The 18,355-nt window shown below is 42.1% G+C and overlaps 1 protein-coding gene across 3 annotated transcripts in view; it reads left to right on the top strand.

The window, feature by feature from the left end:
* Nucleotides 1-18,355, top strand: part of RARB (retinoic acid receptor beta) — a 195,253-nt gene that overhangs the window by 21,674 nt on the left and 155,224 nt on the right. For 2 of the 3 annotated variants that reach the window (XM_049870929.1, XM_049870931.1), the window contains exon 2: nucleotides 17,291-17,439. In XM_049870929.1, coding sequence (XP_049726886.1) covers nucleotides 17,291-17,439 — 149 coding nt within the window. Of the gene's footprint in view, nucleotides 1-3,905; nucleotides 4,115-17,290; nucleotides 17,440-18,355 lie in introns of those variants that run through there. The other variant, XM_049870930.1, reaches the window with a different exon arrangement.

The raw sequence follows: 18,355 nt of genomic DNA, 5'->3' as shown, positions 1-18,355 counted from the left end.
CTATACATAGAGAATGCTAAAGATTCCACAAGAAAACTACTAGAAGTAATAGAAAGATTCAGCAGAGTAGCAGGGTGCAAGATCAACATACAAAAATGAGTTGGATTCCTATACACCAACAAAGAGAACTTTGAAAAGGAAATAAGAAAAACAATACCATTTGTAACTGCCCTTAAAAATAATAAAAGGAATAAATCTAACCAGGGACCTAAAAGACCTATACAAAGAAAACTATAAAACACTACTGCAAGAAACCAAAAGGGACCTACATAAATGGAAAAACATACCGTGCTCATGGATAGGAAGACTCAACATTGTGAAAATGTCAGTTTCTACCTAAAATGATCTACTGATATAATGCAATCTTGATCCAAATACCAGCAGTTTTCTTTAACAAGATGGAAAAACTAATCACTGACTTTATATAGAAAGGAGAGAAAGCCCCGAATAAATAAAGCATTATAAACAAAGAACAAAGTAAGAGGCCTCACACTACCTGATCCCAGAACCTACTATACAGCCATGGTAATCAAAACAGCCTGGTACTGGTACAATGACAGACACATAGATCAATGCAACAGATTTGAGAACCCAGGCATAAATCCACCGACCTATGGTCAGCTGATCTTTGACAAAGTCCCAAAGTCCATTAAATGGAGGAAAAGATATCTCTTTAACAAATGGTGCTGCCAAAACTTGATGTCCACCTGTAAAAGAAAAAAAAAAAAAGACCAGTATCTCACACCATACACAAAAACTAATTCAAAAATGGATCAAAGACCTAAATATGAAACATAAAGGTATAAAGATCCTGGAAGAAAAAATAGGGACAACGCTAGGGGCCCTAATACGCAGCATAAATAGGATACACACCATAACTAACAATACATAAACATCAGCAGGTAAAGTAGATAACTGGGAGTGCCTAAAATTAAACACTTAAGCTCATCAAAAGATTTCACCAAAAGAATAAAAAGAGAAACTACAGAATGGGGGAAAAAAATCGTGTCTAAGTCATATCCAATGAGGTTCTAATCTCTAAAATCTATAAGATACTGCAACAGCTCAACAGCGAAAGACAAATAATCCAATCAAAAAATGGGCAAAGGATATGGACGCTTCACAAAGAAGACATCCAGGTTGGTGACAGACACAGGAGGAAATGGGATCATTAGCCATTACAGAAATGCAGATCAAAGCTACATTGAGATAGCGTCTCACCTTGACATTACTGGTACTAATCAATAAGAAAATAACAAATGTTGGAGAGGTTTAGGGGAGTTTGGAATTCTTATGCACTGCTGGTGGGAACGTAAAATGGTACAACCACTATGGAAAGCTCTGTGGCGCTTTCTTAAAAAGCTAGAAAGAGAAATACCGTACGATCCAGCAATCCTACTCATAGAAATGTGTCCTTGAGAAATAAGAGCTGTCATATGAATGGACATATATGTACATCCATGTTCTTTGCAGCATTATTCACAATAGCAAAAAGATGGAAACAACCTATATGCCCATCAATGGATGAATGGATAAACAAATGATAGTACATACAATAAAGAACAATGATGAATCCGTGAAACATCTCACAACACAGATGAATCTGGAGGGCATTATGCTGAGTGAAAATAATCACAAAAGGACAAGTACCGTATGAGACCACTACTGTAAAAAATCATGAAAATGTTAACACACAGAAAGAAACAATCTTTGATGGCTATGAGAGAGAGGAGGGTAGGAGAGGAGAAATCCTTAACTAGATAGTAGCTAAGTGTTAACTTTGGTGAAGGGAAAGACAGTATGCAATATAGAAGTCAGCACAACTGGATCAAGGCAAAGTCATAGAAGCTTCATAGGCACATTCAAACACCCTGAGGGACTGAGTTACTGCAGCTGAGGGCTGGAGACCATGGTTGAGGGGGTCAACTAGTTCAATTGGCATAACAAAGTTCATAAAATGTTCTACATCCAACTTTGGTGAGTAGCGTCTGGGGTCTTGAAAGCTTGTGAGCAGCTGTCTACTGGTCCTATCGCAGCCAGAGCAAAGGAGTATGAAGAAAACCAAAGACACAAGGAAAATATTAATTCAAAGGACTAATGGGCCACAAGTGCCATAGCCTCTGCCAGTCTGAGCCCAGAAGAACTAGATGGTACCTGCCTACCACCACCAACCACTCTGACAGGGATCACAGTAGGGGGTCCCTTCAGACAGAACGAGAGAGTACAACAAAATTCAAATTTACCAAAAAAAAAAAAAAACAGACTTACTGATGCGAGAGAGACTGGAAGAACTCCCGAGACTATAGCCCTCCCCCGCCCCCCCGACACCCTTTTAACTCAGAACTGAAGCCACACCCAAAGTTCACCCTTCAGCCAAAGATTAGACAGGTCTATAACACAAACAATAACACACGTAAGGAATGTGCTTCTTAGTTCAATCGTGGTATACAAGACCAAAAGGGCAACACCTGCCTGAAAGCAATGAGAAGGCAGGAAGGGACAGGAAAAATGGACAGATGGAAATGGGAAATTGGAGTGTGGAAGGGAAGTGTGTTGATAGGTTGCAGGGATTGCAATTAGTGTAAAAAAACAATTTGTGTGTATATTGTTGAATGAAAAACTAATTTGCTCTGTAAAGTTTCACCTAAAGCACAATAAAATAAAGAAGGAAAACAAATAAGAAATGGAGATTCAGAGAGATTAAGTAACTTGCTCAAAGTCACACAGCTAGTAAGTAGCAGAGTTAGGATTTGAACCAAGACGGACTGGTTCCAGAGCTCATGCACTCAACCAACTTGTCTGTAAAGGTGGACAAGTTCCCTGAGGAAGAACTATGGGAGAAAGATCAAACCTTAGGAACTGCCCACAGTTGGGAGATTGGTGTCACGTCTTTGAATTATTTTTTTTTTCAAATTTTCCTTAGCAATTATTTTTTTAAGGGCTAATAACTAAAGCAGTTGGAAACCTCTATCTTTGTCATATCAAGAAATGGTGAGAAATCACGGGTATGAAAGAAAAAAAAAACAACTAACAGTGTCACAGCGTGTCTGTAATCCAGACGGTTCGATATAGAAAGTTAAGAATCTTTTCAGATGAAATATCTTTTCAGATGAAAATAGTATCCTTTTGAACTGACATTTTATGTTCAGTGTCTGCAAAAACAAAGTCCTTGTATTCGTCAACTAGAAGGTGGAGTAAGGATATTCATTGCCTTCCTGCTTCTACTCACTCTTCCCACCCACCGAGATCCGCTTGGGAAGAATAGTAATTCAGCTCCTTCCTTGGGGTGGTCCAGTTCTGTAGACAATAACAGAAGACCTATGGCACAACTTCTAAATTCTGGGTATTGCTTTCATTCTCGTGCCAAATCGACATTGGTTAAGGGAACATTTCACGGAGCCTTGGGGGCACAGTGGTTAAGAGTTAGGATCAGTAGGTCAAATTCACGAGCCACTCCTTGGAAACCATATGGGGCAGTTCTACTCTGCCCTATAGGGTCCTCATGAGTTGGAATCAACTGGATGGCAACTGGTTAGGCGAGAGAGAGCCCCTCACCCCTCTTAGCAGAGCTCAGAGCTGGCCCGTTGTGCATGCCACACTGGCCTGAGTTATTGCTCCTGACAGTGTGTAGTCATACGCCCTTGGGCCAACGCCAAGGGCCTTTGGAACCTAGGTCTTAGCTGCTGCCATTCTGCCTGTGGGGGGTTGGTTTCTCAGCAGGGAAGATGTGGGAGGGGTTAGTGGGTGTGTTTGTGTGTGCCTTCTAATTCCTGTGTTTACTTCTGGGGGACTTTCCTACTTTATTGCTCTGACTGGAAAGAAAAAAAGGGCGTGATTTCTGACTCCTTTGCTTCTTTCTTTTTAACTTTCAGGCTTCATTTTTGGTTTTGTGCTAGGATAACTGTGTATATCTGTCTGTCAGTCTGACTTAGACATATGCTCTATATTCTAAAACTTGCTGCCAGGGATAGCTGCTAGCCAAAAAAGTTCCGAGCCTACACAGGAGAGGATGTCATTCTTTTTTCTCAACACTTGGGTCAGACCTTTTCTTTTTGAACCCAGGACCATTTGTGTTCAAATCCCTGCTCATCCTTTACCAACTCCATGGCCTTGGGTAAGTTACCCAAGGGCCCTTTTCTCTATTTTCTTGCCTGTAAAATTAGGAATATTAAAACTAACGATCTCATTGGGTCACTGTGGGGATTAAATGAGTAAATATATGTAAAATGTTTAGAACTGAATGGAGGGTAGCCCAAACTACATGCTTAATAAATGTTAGCTCTTACTATTGCTGTAATGCTGTTATTTGACTAAACTCTAGAGATGTTTCTGACATCTTCCAGTGTCTGTTTCTTAGTGCTGCTGTAACAGAAATACCACAAGTGGGGGGCTTTAATGAACAGAAATTTATTTTCTCACAGTTGAGGAGGCGAGAAGTCTGAATTCAAGGCATCAGCTCTAGGGGAAGGCACTCTGTGTCCACTCTGGGGGAAAATCCTTGACTCAGCTTCTCTAGATCTCTGTGTGGCCTTATCTTTCCTCCCGTTTGTGCTTGCTTTTCTCTGTGCCTTATCACCCCTTTTTATACTTTGAAAGTGATTGGATTAAGACACAGCCCATACTGAGATGGCCTCATTAACATAACAAAGAAAACTCTATTTCTAAATCGGATTCTATCCACAGGTATCCGTCCTTGCCATAACAACCCTATAGGACAGAGTAGAACTGCCCCATGGGGTTTCCAAGGAGCGCCTGGTGGATTCGAACTGCTGATGTTTTGGTTAGCAGCTGAGCTCTTAGCCAGTGTGCCACCAGGGCTCCATCCACAGGTATAGGAGTCAGGATTTACAGTATATATTTTTGGGAGACACAGTTTAATCCATAGCATCTATGATAACAATATTAGTCACGTTATAACAATATCGGCTTACCTACATTTTCCTAAATAATAATACAGCGTTACCGTGATTTTTGTATGTATTTATAGAGGGCTGCTAACCAAAAGGTGGGCAGTTCGAAATCACCAGGCGCTTCTTGGAAATTCTATGAGGCTGTCCAACTCTGTCTTATAAGGTCTCTATGAGTCAGAATCGACTCTACCAGCAATGTTTTTTTGTTTTGTTTTGTTTTGATAGTTTAAAAAGCATAAACCCAGTGATGTAGCAAACATCCTTGTTATCTTCATTTTTCAGATTAGGAAACTGAGGGTCAGAAAGGTTAAATAAATGACTGCTGGTAGGAGGCAAGAAGCCCTGAAATTCACAGTGATTAAGCACTCAGCTGCTGACTGAGCCGTCTGCAGTTCAAACCCACCAGCCGCTCCTCAGGAGACAGACGTGGCAGTCTGCTTCCGTGAAGATTTATAGCCTTAGAAACCCTGTGGTGCAGTTCTACTCTGTTCTATAGGATTGACTAGACACATTGGGTGGGTGGAGTAAGAGGGCAAACCAGGAACTGAGTTTATGCTTTCTACCCTCTAGGACTACACGGTTGGTTCCCACTTCTCCAGAGCCACAGGAAATTATTTTCTTTGCTGTCCCCGTTCCTTGTCCCAGAGTTTCCCACAAGCAGCATCCTTACTCTAGATCAGTTTCTTAGCCTCGTCACCATTTATAATTTGGGTCCGATAATTCTTTGTTGTTAGGGACAGCATGTTGTCCTGTGCATTGTGAGATGTTTAGCAGCATCCATGACCTCCACCCATTAGATGCCACTAGCACTTCCCCACTGTGACAACCAAAAATGTCTCCAGACATTGCCAAATGTCCCTTGAGGGGCAAAGTCCAAGGTGCTTAAGAATCACTGCCCTAGATTAAGAAAAGAGGAAGGGAAATGTCATAGGGGGAGGGAGCTATCATTTTCTGAGCACTTACTCTGTGCAAGGTAGGTTGCAAATACTGTCTCCTTTTGGCTGACAGAAAGCTTAGGGTTATCCCCATTTTCAAGAAGGAGACACTAAGGTTCAGAGAAGTAAACTCTGTCGTTGAGTGCCATCACATCGGCTCCTACTCATAGTGACCCTATGGGATGGGGTAGGGCAGCTCTATAGGGCTCCCAAGGCTATAAATCTTTATGGAAACAGACTGCCAGTGTTTCTCCTGCTGAAGGGCTGGTGGGTTCGAACCCCCGACCTTTCAGTTATCAACCAAATACCTAACCACTTCCCTACAAGGGCTCCTTGAAGAAAACTCTATGGCTATTCAATTAGTAAGTGGCAGAAACCAAACTAAAACCAAACCCATTGCTGTCAAGTCCATTCTTACTCATAGCAACCCTATAGGACAGAATACAATGGCCCGTAGGGTTTCCAAGGCTGTAATCTTTACGGAAGCAAACCACCCCATCTTTCTTCAGTATAGCAGCTGGTGGTTTCAAACCACCAACCTTTCAGTTAGCAGCTGAGTGTTTAACCACTGTGCCACCAAGGCTCCTGCAGTAAGTGGCAGAAGGATTCAAATCTGGGTCCATCTGGCAGTACAGGCCATGTCATTCCCATCACCTCCTACATACAGCTTTATGCTGGCTCATGGTGTTTTATTCCTTTTTAGTAACCAAGAAAACCCACATCGTGTGGGTTAAATTAGTTTCAAAGTCATTTTGAGGTGGCCAGTATGAGTCTGGTGGTGCAGTGGGTAAGAGCTCAGACTGCTATCGAAAGGTCAACAGTTCTAATCCACCAGCCATTCCTTGGAAACCCTATGGGACAGTTCTGCTCTGTCCTATAGGGTCACTGTGAGTCGTAATCGACTCAATGGCAACGGATTTAGTTTGGTTTTAGTTAGTATGAGTCTGTAACTGTAAAACAGAACAAAACAAAAACCAGTTTCTTTGCAGCAAACTTGTAACCAAGTAAGCAGAACATTATTTTGATAAGAAACACAAGGACCCCTGGTGGCGCAGTGGTTAAGTGCTCAGTGGCTAACCGAAAGATCTTCGGTTCGAATCCAAGAGCTGCTTCAAGGGAGAAAGATGTGGCAGAAGAGAGGTTTGATTAACTTGTGGTATAATCCATATTTGGTGAACTCTATCAGATCTCAGAAGAGTGCCAAGGATCCCCATTGTGAAAAAGCATAATGTCATTGTATTCTTCCTTAACTATTCCAAAAAGTTTCTCCCACTACTTTTCTGTAAGGCTGCTATCAAGTAGAGAATTAGGTATCCGAGCTAGACATTTGAATGCTTCTGTTTTAATCTATTTGGCAGGCAAGAAACTTGAACAGATAAAAGCATGTCATTTATTCCTGCAGTAATGCCTTTTGAAAGATTGTGAGACTACTGGTTGGAAGTGAAATACAAAACTGAATCATTTGGCTTTGAGATAAACTCTTCAGGGGGACCTTAATATTGCAATGTAATTAGCTTCATCTGTACTGACTCCCGAGACCCCTTGCAGCATTTGTTCACTTATTGCAGTTCCTTTTCTGATGCCTCCCGGTTCAGATCACTAATAAGTAGTTAGATGTGTCGGCCTATTAAGTGATTTTAAGGAAGAATTTATTGTTATAAGCTATCTTAGTATGTCCCAGAAAATAGTGATATAAGGCGTCATCTGTTAAAAACGTCACACAAAACAACCTATGAGATAACTCTTGAATGTGTTCCTTGAAGCGAGAGAGTGTATTATAAAAATGAAATGTAGGTGTTGAACATGTCATGGTCCCTTATGAAAATATGACAGCACTTCCCATGGTAAAAGTCTGTCCCAGAAATAATTTCTCCTGCTGGCCCAAAGCCCAGGCTGTTGTAGCTAAAATACAGGGTGATTAGTGGATCCCAGGTCTCACTCTCTTTCTTTTTAAGGCCCAACCTATTTTGTCAGATTTTACCATCTCTTAAATAAAACCAGTGTTTGGAAAGGCAGTTGCATGCAGTTCGTTGGTTCTCAAACTTGAGTGAGTAGGCCTGACAAGACCATACCCAGTGATCTCTCTGGTCAAGAAAAGAAATGAAGGAGGTAGAAAAGAAGAAGTTAAAAAGCTGAGGGTTTTAGGGAAATAACAGTGATTGCATTTTAAGCTCTTTCAGGTCTATTTTATAAAGGCAGACAGCGTTGTCGTGTTTTCTAATTTTCTAATTCCAAGGTAGAATTCTTGCTCCCTCACCTCATGGTTTTGGGGAGGAGTACATAAATTAATACAACCAAAAGGTCGGCAGTTCAAATCCACCAGCTGCTGCTTGTGGAAACCCTATAGTTTCACAGTTCTACCCCATCCCATAGGGTCGCTATGAGTCAGAGTCAACTTGGCAACAATGGATTTTTTTTTGGTTTTAAGCACTTAGCACAGGGCCTGGCACATAGTAAAGCCAGTTGCCGTTGATTGGACTCATGGTGGCCTCATGTGTGTCTGAGTGCAACTGTGCTCCACAGGGTTTTCACTGGCTGATTTTTTGGAAGTAGGTCGTCAGGCTTTCTCCTGAGGTGCCTCTGGGTGGACTTGAACCTCGAACCTTTTGGTTAGCAGCCAAGTGGGTTAACTGTTTGCACTACCAAGGGACTCGAGTGCATAGTAAGTGCTCAGTAAAAAAACTGTAGCCGTCGAGTTGATTCTGACTCCTAAAGTGCTCAGTAAGTAGTAGATACTATTAGTTCCGAAACCCTGGTGGCATAGTGGTTAAGCACAATGGCTGCTAACCAAGAGGTAGCAGTTCAAATCCGCCAGGCGCTCCTTGGAAACTCTATGGGGCAGTTCTACTCTGTCCTATAGGGTCGCTATGAGTTGGCATCGACTTGATGGCAGTGGGTTTGGTTTGGTTTTGGACTATTAGTTCAGGCTTTTGTGGTGCAGCTTAAACCCACTGCCACATAACACCTACTGTAAAATTTCGTGGGAGAGAAAGAAGAATTCTGGTTTATGGTGAACACACACAGTCTGAAGATCTTACTGCACTGTTTTGAGGTTCAAGTACTCAACCAAGTGTGAAGTATTTCGTAAATACCTGTGTAAAGGTGAAGCTGACACTAATTCTCCACCACACTGAGAAGCATTGAGTTCAGTGGTACTCACACTTGAGCATCCACCTCCTGGATTGAAACACAGATTGCTGGGCCCCACTCCCAGAGCTTCTGATTCAGCAGGTGGGGCCTGGAATTCTGCATTTCTGACTTCTAGGTGATGCTGACCACTGCTGGTCCAGGACCCACACTTTGAGAAGCAAGGCTTTTTTTAAGCACTCCAAAATCAAAGTCTTTCCCCAGCCCCCCTCCTTGCCCCCTGCCCATGTCCTGCACCTGTTGCGTGTGTGGTCAGAATAGCAGGGACTCTCATAACCCAGCTCCAGCCCTAGGCCAGGACACCGGCTGACCCGGGCAAACACACACTCCTGCAGGGTCATGGGCAGGTTACTGAGTCAAGACTGCCAAAGCCTCAAAGGTGGTGTTTTCCTTCTCTCCCCCGCCCGCACCCTCCTCCCTCCCTGGCCTGCTCCAAACCCAGGACTAATCTTGGATCTGCTTGATAATAACAAAGCCAGCGGCGGCGAAGTTAGGCAAGGCCATTTCAAAATAGAGTTTTTCTAATGTTTGGCAATTACCTAATTTCAGAATGCAATGCACAGATTTCCCAAAGCCACGTGTGTGGAAACAAATCGCTTTTCCTGAAAGATGATGACAATCAGACCCCCGCACGCAGAGGGGACATGAAAATTAAATGAGCGACAGTATGGAGTTGTTTCCCCCCCCCCACACACACACAAACTTTGGAGGCATGTAAATTACTTTTTAATAAAACGTTTACAGGAGCAGGCGACACACGCATGCGCACATGCAGGCAGCGGGGACTGTTTCTAATTACTTGTACTTTAGTTGAACTTTGTCGTTTCCTTTGACATTCCCCCTAATGTATGTGAGCTGTGGGCCTTGCAAATCCTGCAGTGAATCCACAGAAAACGGGGGAAAAAAATCCAGACCAGCTGTCTTTGGTGCCAACAAAAATGAAGCCCAACTGAACGTTCTGACCAAACGCAACACTTTGCTCTTCTCCCTTAATTAGCTGAAATTACGCCCTCCCACAGGGGACCCGGAGCTCTGGGCTCCAAATTCCCCCGGGGCCATGCAGGAAATGCCTTTTGCTTTACAATTCCTTTTTCTTTTAAGGCTCAGCTGCCCAGAGAATGCATTAAAATCGTGTCTTAATCGTGGAAGGTTCTGGTAAAAAGACAGGGCTTTCATAATGCATGATGCCTGCTCGCTGCTAATCAGACCCAACATGAAATTCTGAAATCTGTCGACATGGTTTAGCCAGCAATGAATTAGCTCCCACAGAGGGCTGGGGGGGGGGGGGTGTAGAAAAAATATATATATATATACACATACGCGCATATATACTAGGTGCTCTCTAAAAAAAAACAAAACGGTATCTGCTACTTAATCTAACCTTTAGAAAAATTCGAAGCATGCTAGGAATTGTGAAAGGAGCTATTGTTGGCAACTGTGTGTGTTTAAATGGCACTCAGGTGTGTTGTAACAACAAGGACATTTATACTGTGTTTTCTCAGGTGAGCTGAGTTCTTACGTGTCAAGCCCTCTTTCACAGGTAACATTAATTTGTGTGTATGTGTGTGCTTTTGGGGGGGAAAGAATCCACCCCCAGAGTTGAGGCAGTACGTAAGAAAGCTTTGACGGTGGGAGCGCCGGTATTGTGTCTTTCTTCGTACAGCCAGGTGGAGGTTTTGTTGAGGGTGGTTTTTGTTTTGGTTTGTCGGCAAACAGCCACCCAGTTCGGATTCCCATAGGTGAGGCCTCAGAATGCCGTTCCTGGACGGGTGCTGCTTCAGGAACCGCCTGCTGCCAGTCCCCAGCGAGATAAATGCAGAAACTGAGAGCAAGTGTCGAGCTTTCACAGCAATCTGACAGTCATTTTATGTCTGTGAAATCTTTTTTTTTTTTTTTAAATAAGTTGGGAGTTTGATTTTTGGACGCCTTTGTTTCTTAAATCCTTTTTTCTAGAGATTCATTTTTGTTGAATTTTATCAATCCATGAAGGATGAGAAATGGGGAAAGAAAGAAGGAAAGAAAAAGAGGGCCCTGCCCCATAAATAGGCTGAAAATCACTCCTTTAAAGCAAATCCCCCCACCCCCACCTTCAGGGATTCTGCTGCTTTTGGGGGCCACACTTTGAATTAACCAAAACCAAACCCGTTGCTGTCAAATGAATTCTGAGTTTACAGCAATCCTATAGAAGAGAGTAGAACTGCTGCCTCACAGGGTTTCCAAGGAGCAGCTGGTGGGTTCGAACTGCCAACCTTTTGGTTAGCAGCTGAAATCTTAACCACTGCGCCACCAGGGCTCCGCACTTTGAATAGTCCTGATTTAAAAGTGAAAGAGTCCCTGGACTTATTTTCCTACAAGGAAGGTAGTTCTTGCTTTGTTTTCCTCAGTGACAGTCATCTCTACATTGTAGGGATGGCGAGGTTTTAAAATATGGGCTAGAAGCTTCCATGAGTGCAGTCTTGGTTCCTGCCTTGTGTCTCTTAAGATCCGCGTCTCCTCTTGCATGTGGCGGGCCCCAGAGGAGCCCCCCATCTCAGCATCTCTGGTGCTGATCCTGCTCTGGGCTGGGACCCACAGAGCTGAGCATCCAACTCTCCCGAAACAGAAGTTTCTCTGACTTGGCCTTTCCTTTATGAAGCAAGCAACCCATCTGCTTAGCAGTTTGGGTGTCACATTGGAAGCTGCTGCTTGTTGGGGAATACAGTAACCAAACAGAACTGAATAAGTCAATAAGTAAGCCAGGAAATAAATAAAAGCAGGAGGCAAAAACCAGATCCAAGTTATTCCTCAAAGACTGCTTTCCCAAACTGACATGGCATCAGGATGGATGGAGTGCCATTGTTTTATGGAATGACACAAGCCTCTTTTCCCCCTTGGGAGGTCTAAAAACTGCTTTTTTTTTTTTTTTTTTTGACCTGCCTGAGATCGCTGAATGAGCTAATACCCAACACATTGTCTGCTGAGCTGGCAGAGTGTTTGTGTAAAAATTTTATTATTTCATAGACTGATAATGCCTGGAGTAAGGAGCTAAATGTTTGAGGCCTCAAGGGCATTTGATGAATCTGACTCTAATTTAAAGGGACTAATAGATTATTGATTTAAGCAGGATGACAGTGAACAGATCAATGGCTGATTGCAGTGTATCTGCCTTAAACACCAAAAATGACCAGTGATGGAGCCATGAGCCACACGTCTCTCTCGTTTCACATTGTCTTTATCAAGTGGGGAGGGAAAAGGGGGAGAGGAGCTCTAATAAACTTTGCCAAAGGGGATAACTATATTTTTCCTACATTACCAAAAAGATGAGATTGCAGTAAAGTCTGAACCTGCTCTTATACTGATGCCACATCCTGGTTGTAACTCTAGAACTTGTCTTGGCGTGTCTGCTTGAGGCCAGCTTTGGCGATCTGACTGCACCTCTGAGATTTTCTTTTTTCTTTTCTTCCTTGTATTGTTCTCAGTGTTAAAAGCCATGCAGAGGAAAAAAAAAAAAAAAAAGACCAGAGGATATCAATATTGGGAGTGACATTTGAATATATATAGTCAACTATTTAACTCTTTACCAGCAGTAGAACATTTATCTGAAGGTGATTATTTATTGTCATACCAAAGGGTTTTCTGTTTCTGTTTGCGTGGGATTCATTTGTGGCATTTGCAGGCGTTGAATTCCAAACCACAACGGAAAGAACCAATTCTTCCTTCAAAATACAACCCGGTCACCTCCTCAGGGAAGTCTCCCATGATTTCTCCTGGGCCGAATAAGAGCTGTAGCTCTTTCTGTCATATTGAGTCATTGGTTCTTAAACTGCTGCAATTTGGATTCATCTGGTAATATTTTAAAAACACACTGACACCTGGCTCTCATCACAAGACTTTCTGACATAATGGGCCCGGGGTGCAAACAGGGCATCAGGATGTTTAAAAGCTCCCCAGGTGATTCTAATGTGCAGCCAAGTTTGGGAACCACTGTATTAGATTGTATTTATTGGTTTACTTTTAGGGACTAAGGGACTATACCATGCACCATCCACGGCACGATGTCTGCGTTATATAGCACTCAGTGAAATAAACAGTTGAACACGTGAATGGTCTGCGAAGCCTTTGTACTAATATGGGAAAGTTCACAACCTTAATAAAAGTCCGGGGCCCTCACTATTGATTGTTTGCATTTAGAACATTTTCATTCATGGCAACCGTTCAGAAAAAGCCTTCTGGATCCACTCATTTGTTACAAATGGCTCTCATCCATAGAAAAAGCTTTTACCAACCTTTGTAAAGGATATGGGATTTTTGAGATCCTACTAGGCCTCTTTTTTGGTGAGTATTTTAGCCCAAGTTTTTCGGTATTTAATTGCCCACACTTTTGTTTCGACGAATGAAACACTGGACTCCCTTCACAAGAGAAAGACTAATGGACCACAGCCTCCCCCAGACTGAGTCCGGTACAACTAGATGGTGCCCGGCTACCACCACCGACTGCTCTGACAGGGATCACAATAGAGAGTCCCAGACAGAGCTGGAGAAAAATGTAGAACAAAATTCTAACTCAGAAAAAAAGACCAGGCTTACTGGCCTGACAGAGACTGGAGAAACCCGAGAGTGTGGCCCCAGATACCCTTTTAGCTCAGTAATGAAGTCACTCCTGAGGTTTACCCTTCAACAGAAGATTAGATAGGCCCATAAAACAAGACCACAGGGGCACGCCAGCCCAGGGGCAGGGCCTAGAAGGCAGTAGGGGACAAGAAAGCTGGTAATAGGGAACTCAAGGTTGAGAAGGGACAGTGTTGACATGTTGTAGTGTTGTTAACCAATGTCATAAAACAGTACACGTACTAACTCTTTAATGAGAAGATAGTTTGTTCTATAAACTTTCATCTAAAGTACAATAAAAAAAAATACTGGACTCCCTTCACTACATGTATTCGAAGTGGCATGTTTATGGAAATTACCACCCATTTTTGAAATTCAGGGCACAGCTCTGACAGCTGAATCCAGCCCTAACGGAATGCTAATTACAGCTTTCCTAGACAAGCCAGATTAGCTGTTCTACACCAGCAGGTAGAAAACTGAAACACACACACACACACACACATACACGCACTCGCACTGCTTCTGTGAAGAACATGATGCCGTGCTGATAATAGTGGTGATGGCATGACTCTGGCAGGGTCACTGAAACACCCGGATAGAAGTAGAGGCACACAGAAAAAAACAATCCAAAATATTTGGGGCCGCAGAGGGAAGGACTCACCTACGTCGATATTGTCTATTCTGACTCATAGTGACACCACGTGTGCAGAGGAGAACTGCTCCATAGGGTTTTTAAGACTGTGACATTTTTTAAGCAGATCAATGGGCTTGACTTCTGAGGCTCCTCTGAATCGGTTTGAACCAACCTTTCAGTTATTAGTCCAACACTTAATTATTTGCACCACCCAGGGACTCCATATTGGGAATGTAAATTAGCACAGCCCTTCCAGAAGTCAGTTTATCAACATGAATTAAAAACCACCAAAATATTTTAAATAACCATGCTCTTTGAACTCATAATTCCATTTCTGAGAATGTCTCCTAAGGAAAAAATGGAAGATGTGTTGAGATTAGCTACAAAGATGTTCATCATAATGGAATGCTTTGCAGGAAAAGATATTTATTGACAAGGACATGAATCTACAATATAATTTCACTTAGTAAACAAGCCCAAAACATTCATATGCACGGAAGAAAAAAGTGGAAGGCTATATCCCAAGATGATAAGTCTGGTTTTCTCTTAATGAAAGGGTTGTAGGTGATTCTGTATGTGTTTCCTTGGATTTTAACAAAGACCAATGAATTGTTTTGTAATTTTAAAAAGCAGCATTTTTTTTATTGATGTCATTATTACTCCTCTGCCTTAAAGTGAAGCTGATTAGCTCAGTGTGGGAAATATTTTGGCATTTATACCTTCATAGCTGATAAACTTTAGTGACGTCTCCGATACTAGCCTTTCTGTAGAATACTCGCCGCCACCAATGGCAAGGTGTGCATAGGAAGTACTTCATATTTGCCTGAAGAAATACTGTACTCGAGACTGATGTCTTTATCCAGGTACCTTGGTTCCAACCAGTGAAGGCTATAATAGATTTATCTACTAGAGCCTGTATTCTAATGAATTCATTTCAAAATTCTTGCAAATTATGAAACTACTATAATTACAGCTGATTCTATTCCAAAGAGGTAATTAATTACTTTAAGGAAGCAAATGAATATAAGAAAGCTATTTGATTTCTAATTTTACCACTTAATGACTCAGAGGAGCACTTAGTACTTGAAGTGAGGCAGAAAAAATGAAAAAAGATAATGTTCATGTATTAACTCAACAAATATTTATGGATTACCTACTATGTGCCAGAACCTCTTCTAGGCCTGGAACACAATTGTAAACAATGCAGGGAAGTCCCTTGGCCTCGTGAAACTCGTGGTGAGAGGAAAGAGAGACTATAAAATTGTACACAAATAAACTTTCAAAGTATAAACACTAGTTAGTGTTTTGTAGAAAATAAAACAAAATAATGGAATACAGAGCGGCCAAAAGTGGAGGGACATTTTAATTAGAGATGTCCTCTCTGAGGAAGTAACATTTGCTCTGAGGTCTAAGCAACGAAAGAGAACCAGAGATGTGAAGATCTGAGTAAAGCATTTTACAGGCAGGGGGAATGGCTAGCACGATAGCCGTTAAGTTGGGTTAAAGGTTTGTCCTACTTAAGGGGTAGCATAAAAGTCAGGTGTTTAGAACTCTAAGTGAGGCGAATCATTGAATTTAATGCTGTTGGAACAGAAGGCAAGGGCTATATTATAAAGAACCTTGTAGACCGTAGTAAAGAATTTGACTTTGATCTAATTGGCAACTATGGGAGGGCTTTAGGCAGGCAAGTGAGAGGGCTTGATTTTAACTTTTTGAACAGTTAGTGACCTTGGTTGCTTGTTTGAAGAACATACCCTAGGGTAGGGAGAATGGGCCACTGGGAGACCAGAGAAGAAACTTGTAATAGTTGAGGTGAGAGATGATAGTGAACTGAACTAGACTGGCATGCTAACAAGATTATGAGGACAAGGATGGATTAACAATATGTTTGGCAACTAGAGTTGACCCGACTTGTTAAAAGTTTGGCTATGGGATATTCCAGTCAACGGAACATCTAATCTGGAAGGTGACAAGCAGTGGTACAACTACACATTTTATACTCTGTGAAATATACTGTACGTTGCTAAGTGATATGGAGACTGGAAGATTCTGGAATGTTATTTGACCACTTCCAATCACCCCTTATCCATTTCCATCATATTTTATGAGCATTCTTTGTCACTGTTAAGCCAAGTAGGATCAGTTCTTGCTTCGACCTTGAATGCAAACCTGGACAGCAGGGGTGGGAACACTCAAGTCTTAAAAAAAAAAATTTCCATCTCTCACATGATTTTGGTGGTTAGAAATGAGGTGGGTGATCATGCTATTTCAATCTAGATATAGAGCCTTGTGACTTGGAAATGAACCATGCCACTCTGTGACACCATTAGTTCTCAATCAGTGCTTCTCAAACGTTTAACTATCACCCAGGGATTTTAGCAAAACGCAGATTCTGATTCCACAGCCCTAAGCTGGGGCCTGATACTATATTATCTACTAAGTTCTGAGGTGATGGTGATACTGCTAATCTGAGAACCAGTCTTTGAGAAGCAAGGGTCTCACTAATCTTAACGAAAATCACCAATGATGGCATGTTAAAGACACTTGCTACATGCTTACTGATGGCTGGTGTGGGCATTAATTTCATTTTTCCTGAAGAAATTTACTTTTGGCTAAGTGACAGTAAGGACAAACATGTCATTTCAGAGATCCTAAGTGAGTCAGAAGCTCAGGGAAACAGAAGAGCGGGAGGAACTTGGGGTCAGCAGTAAGAAAATCTCAATGTGTATCCTGGCTCTACCACTGCCCTGTGTAATCTTGGACAAGTCACCGTGTTCCTCTGAGTTTTTTTTCCTCTTGAGGGTAAAATGGTGAAAAGAATCGGTGACCCCACGGTGCTATGATGAATGTCACATGAGAGAGCCATGTGAGATTGCTTTGTAAGTTCTAGGTACCACATGACTGTCAATATTACCACTGCTGTGATTAAAATGACATCTGTGATTATGGGCCTATCCCTACTAGTAGTATTGCTGAATTTGGGGCAGAGCCATATGGATTCACACTGCTGAAAAAGAAATAAACTGAAATGTATTTTCTTTTTTTTCTTCTCCTCTCCCCCTCCATCTCCTTTGTAGCCATTGAAACACAAAGCACCAGCTCTGAGGAACTCCTCCCAAGCCCTCCGTCTCCACTTCCTCCCCCTCGCGTTTACAAGCCCTGCTTCGTCTGCCAGGACAAATCATCGGGGTATCACTATGGGGTCAGCGCCTGTGAAGGGTGTAAAGTGAGTACCCGAGCGCGTGTTCTCTGTATGTTCTCTGGAGGTGGCCCACCCAGCTCCAGAAAAGGGCTACTTTGATGTCTGTACCTTCACCTCAGAGTGGTGTGGTCGGCTGGGTTATATTTGATGCTTTTCATTTCTTCCCGATATCTCCTCAGTTTACAATTCAGAAACTTCCAGAAAAGACTGATAAGGGCCAACTCTTCTAGGACTCTTAAAAGCCCCAGCAGAACAGTTCTTTTTAGGTAGCGAGAACCTTTTGAAGGAGGCCTGAAAAGCATCATCTGGTTTCTCTTTAGAACGTACCGTCTGGTGTCTTTGTAGTTTTATTTTATTTTTAAATATGACTGACAGGCCACTGAATCAGCTTGTGGAGATTCCAGCGTTGAAATTGGGATTTATCTCCTGGCTGTTTCCTCAGCCCTGTGGCCTTTGAATTACAGTTTGATTTTCAGCCTGTAGGGACTTGCTACTGTATGTGTGTCATAAATTCAGGGGAGTTGGATTTAAAACCCCAGCCTTCAGAGCACTGGAGGCTGAACATGTGTCAAGAAGTATATGGCTGCTTTGAATCAAGCTAGACAATTGTTATCTAGTCCAACCAGCTTAATTGAGTGAAAGAGCTTTTTATCTTTTCAAAGAGAGAAGAAAAGAAACAAAGAATGACTTAATAGGCAAATTCAACTCATCCACAGAAAATTTCTCAAAGGGACTACGGCTGTCTTGAGCCAGCCCTCCCATAGATATACAACTTCTTTTAAGTTTTCTCTGGGTGGTTGTTCGGATCTGCTGTTTATACATCTAAATTACATTTAAATAGTGAACATGTTGGAATAATTTTGCAAGTCCTCCCATCAGATACTCCCATACCATTTTGTGTTTGGCTTAAAAGAATTAGCACTTATGTTTACTGTATGTA

This window comes from Elephas maximus, chromosome 27 (genome assembly GCF_024166365.1).
Source record: "Elephas maximus indicus isolate mEleMax1 chromosome 27, mEleMax1 primary haplotype, whole genome shotgun sequence".
In the NCBI taxonomy this organism is placed as follows: domain Eukaryota; kingdom Metazoa; phylum Chordata; class Mammalia; order Proboscidea; family Elephantidae; genus Elephas; species Elephas maximus.
Note: the sequence above shows the minus strand (reverse complement) of the source record. Positions and strands in the feature narration are given on the sequence as shown.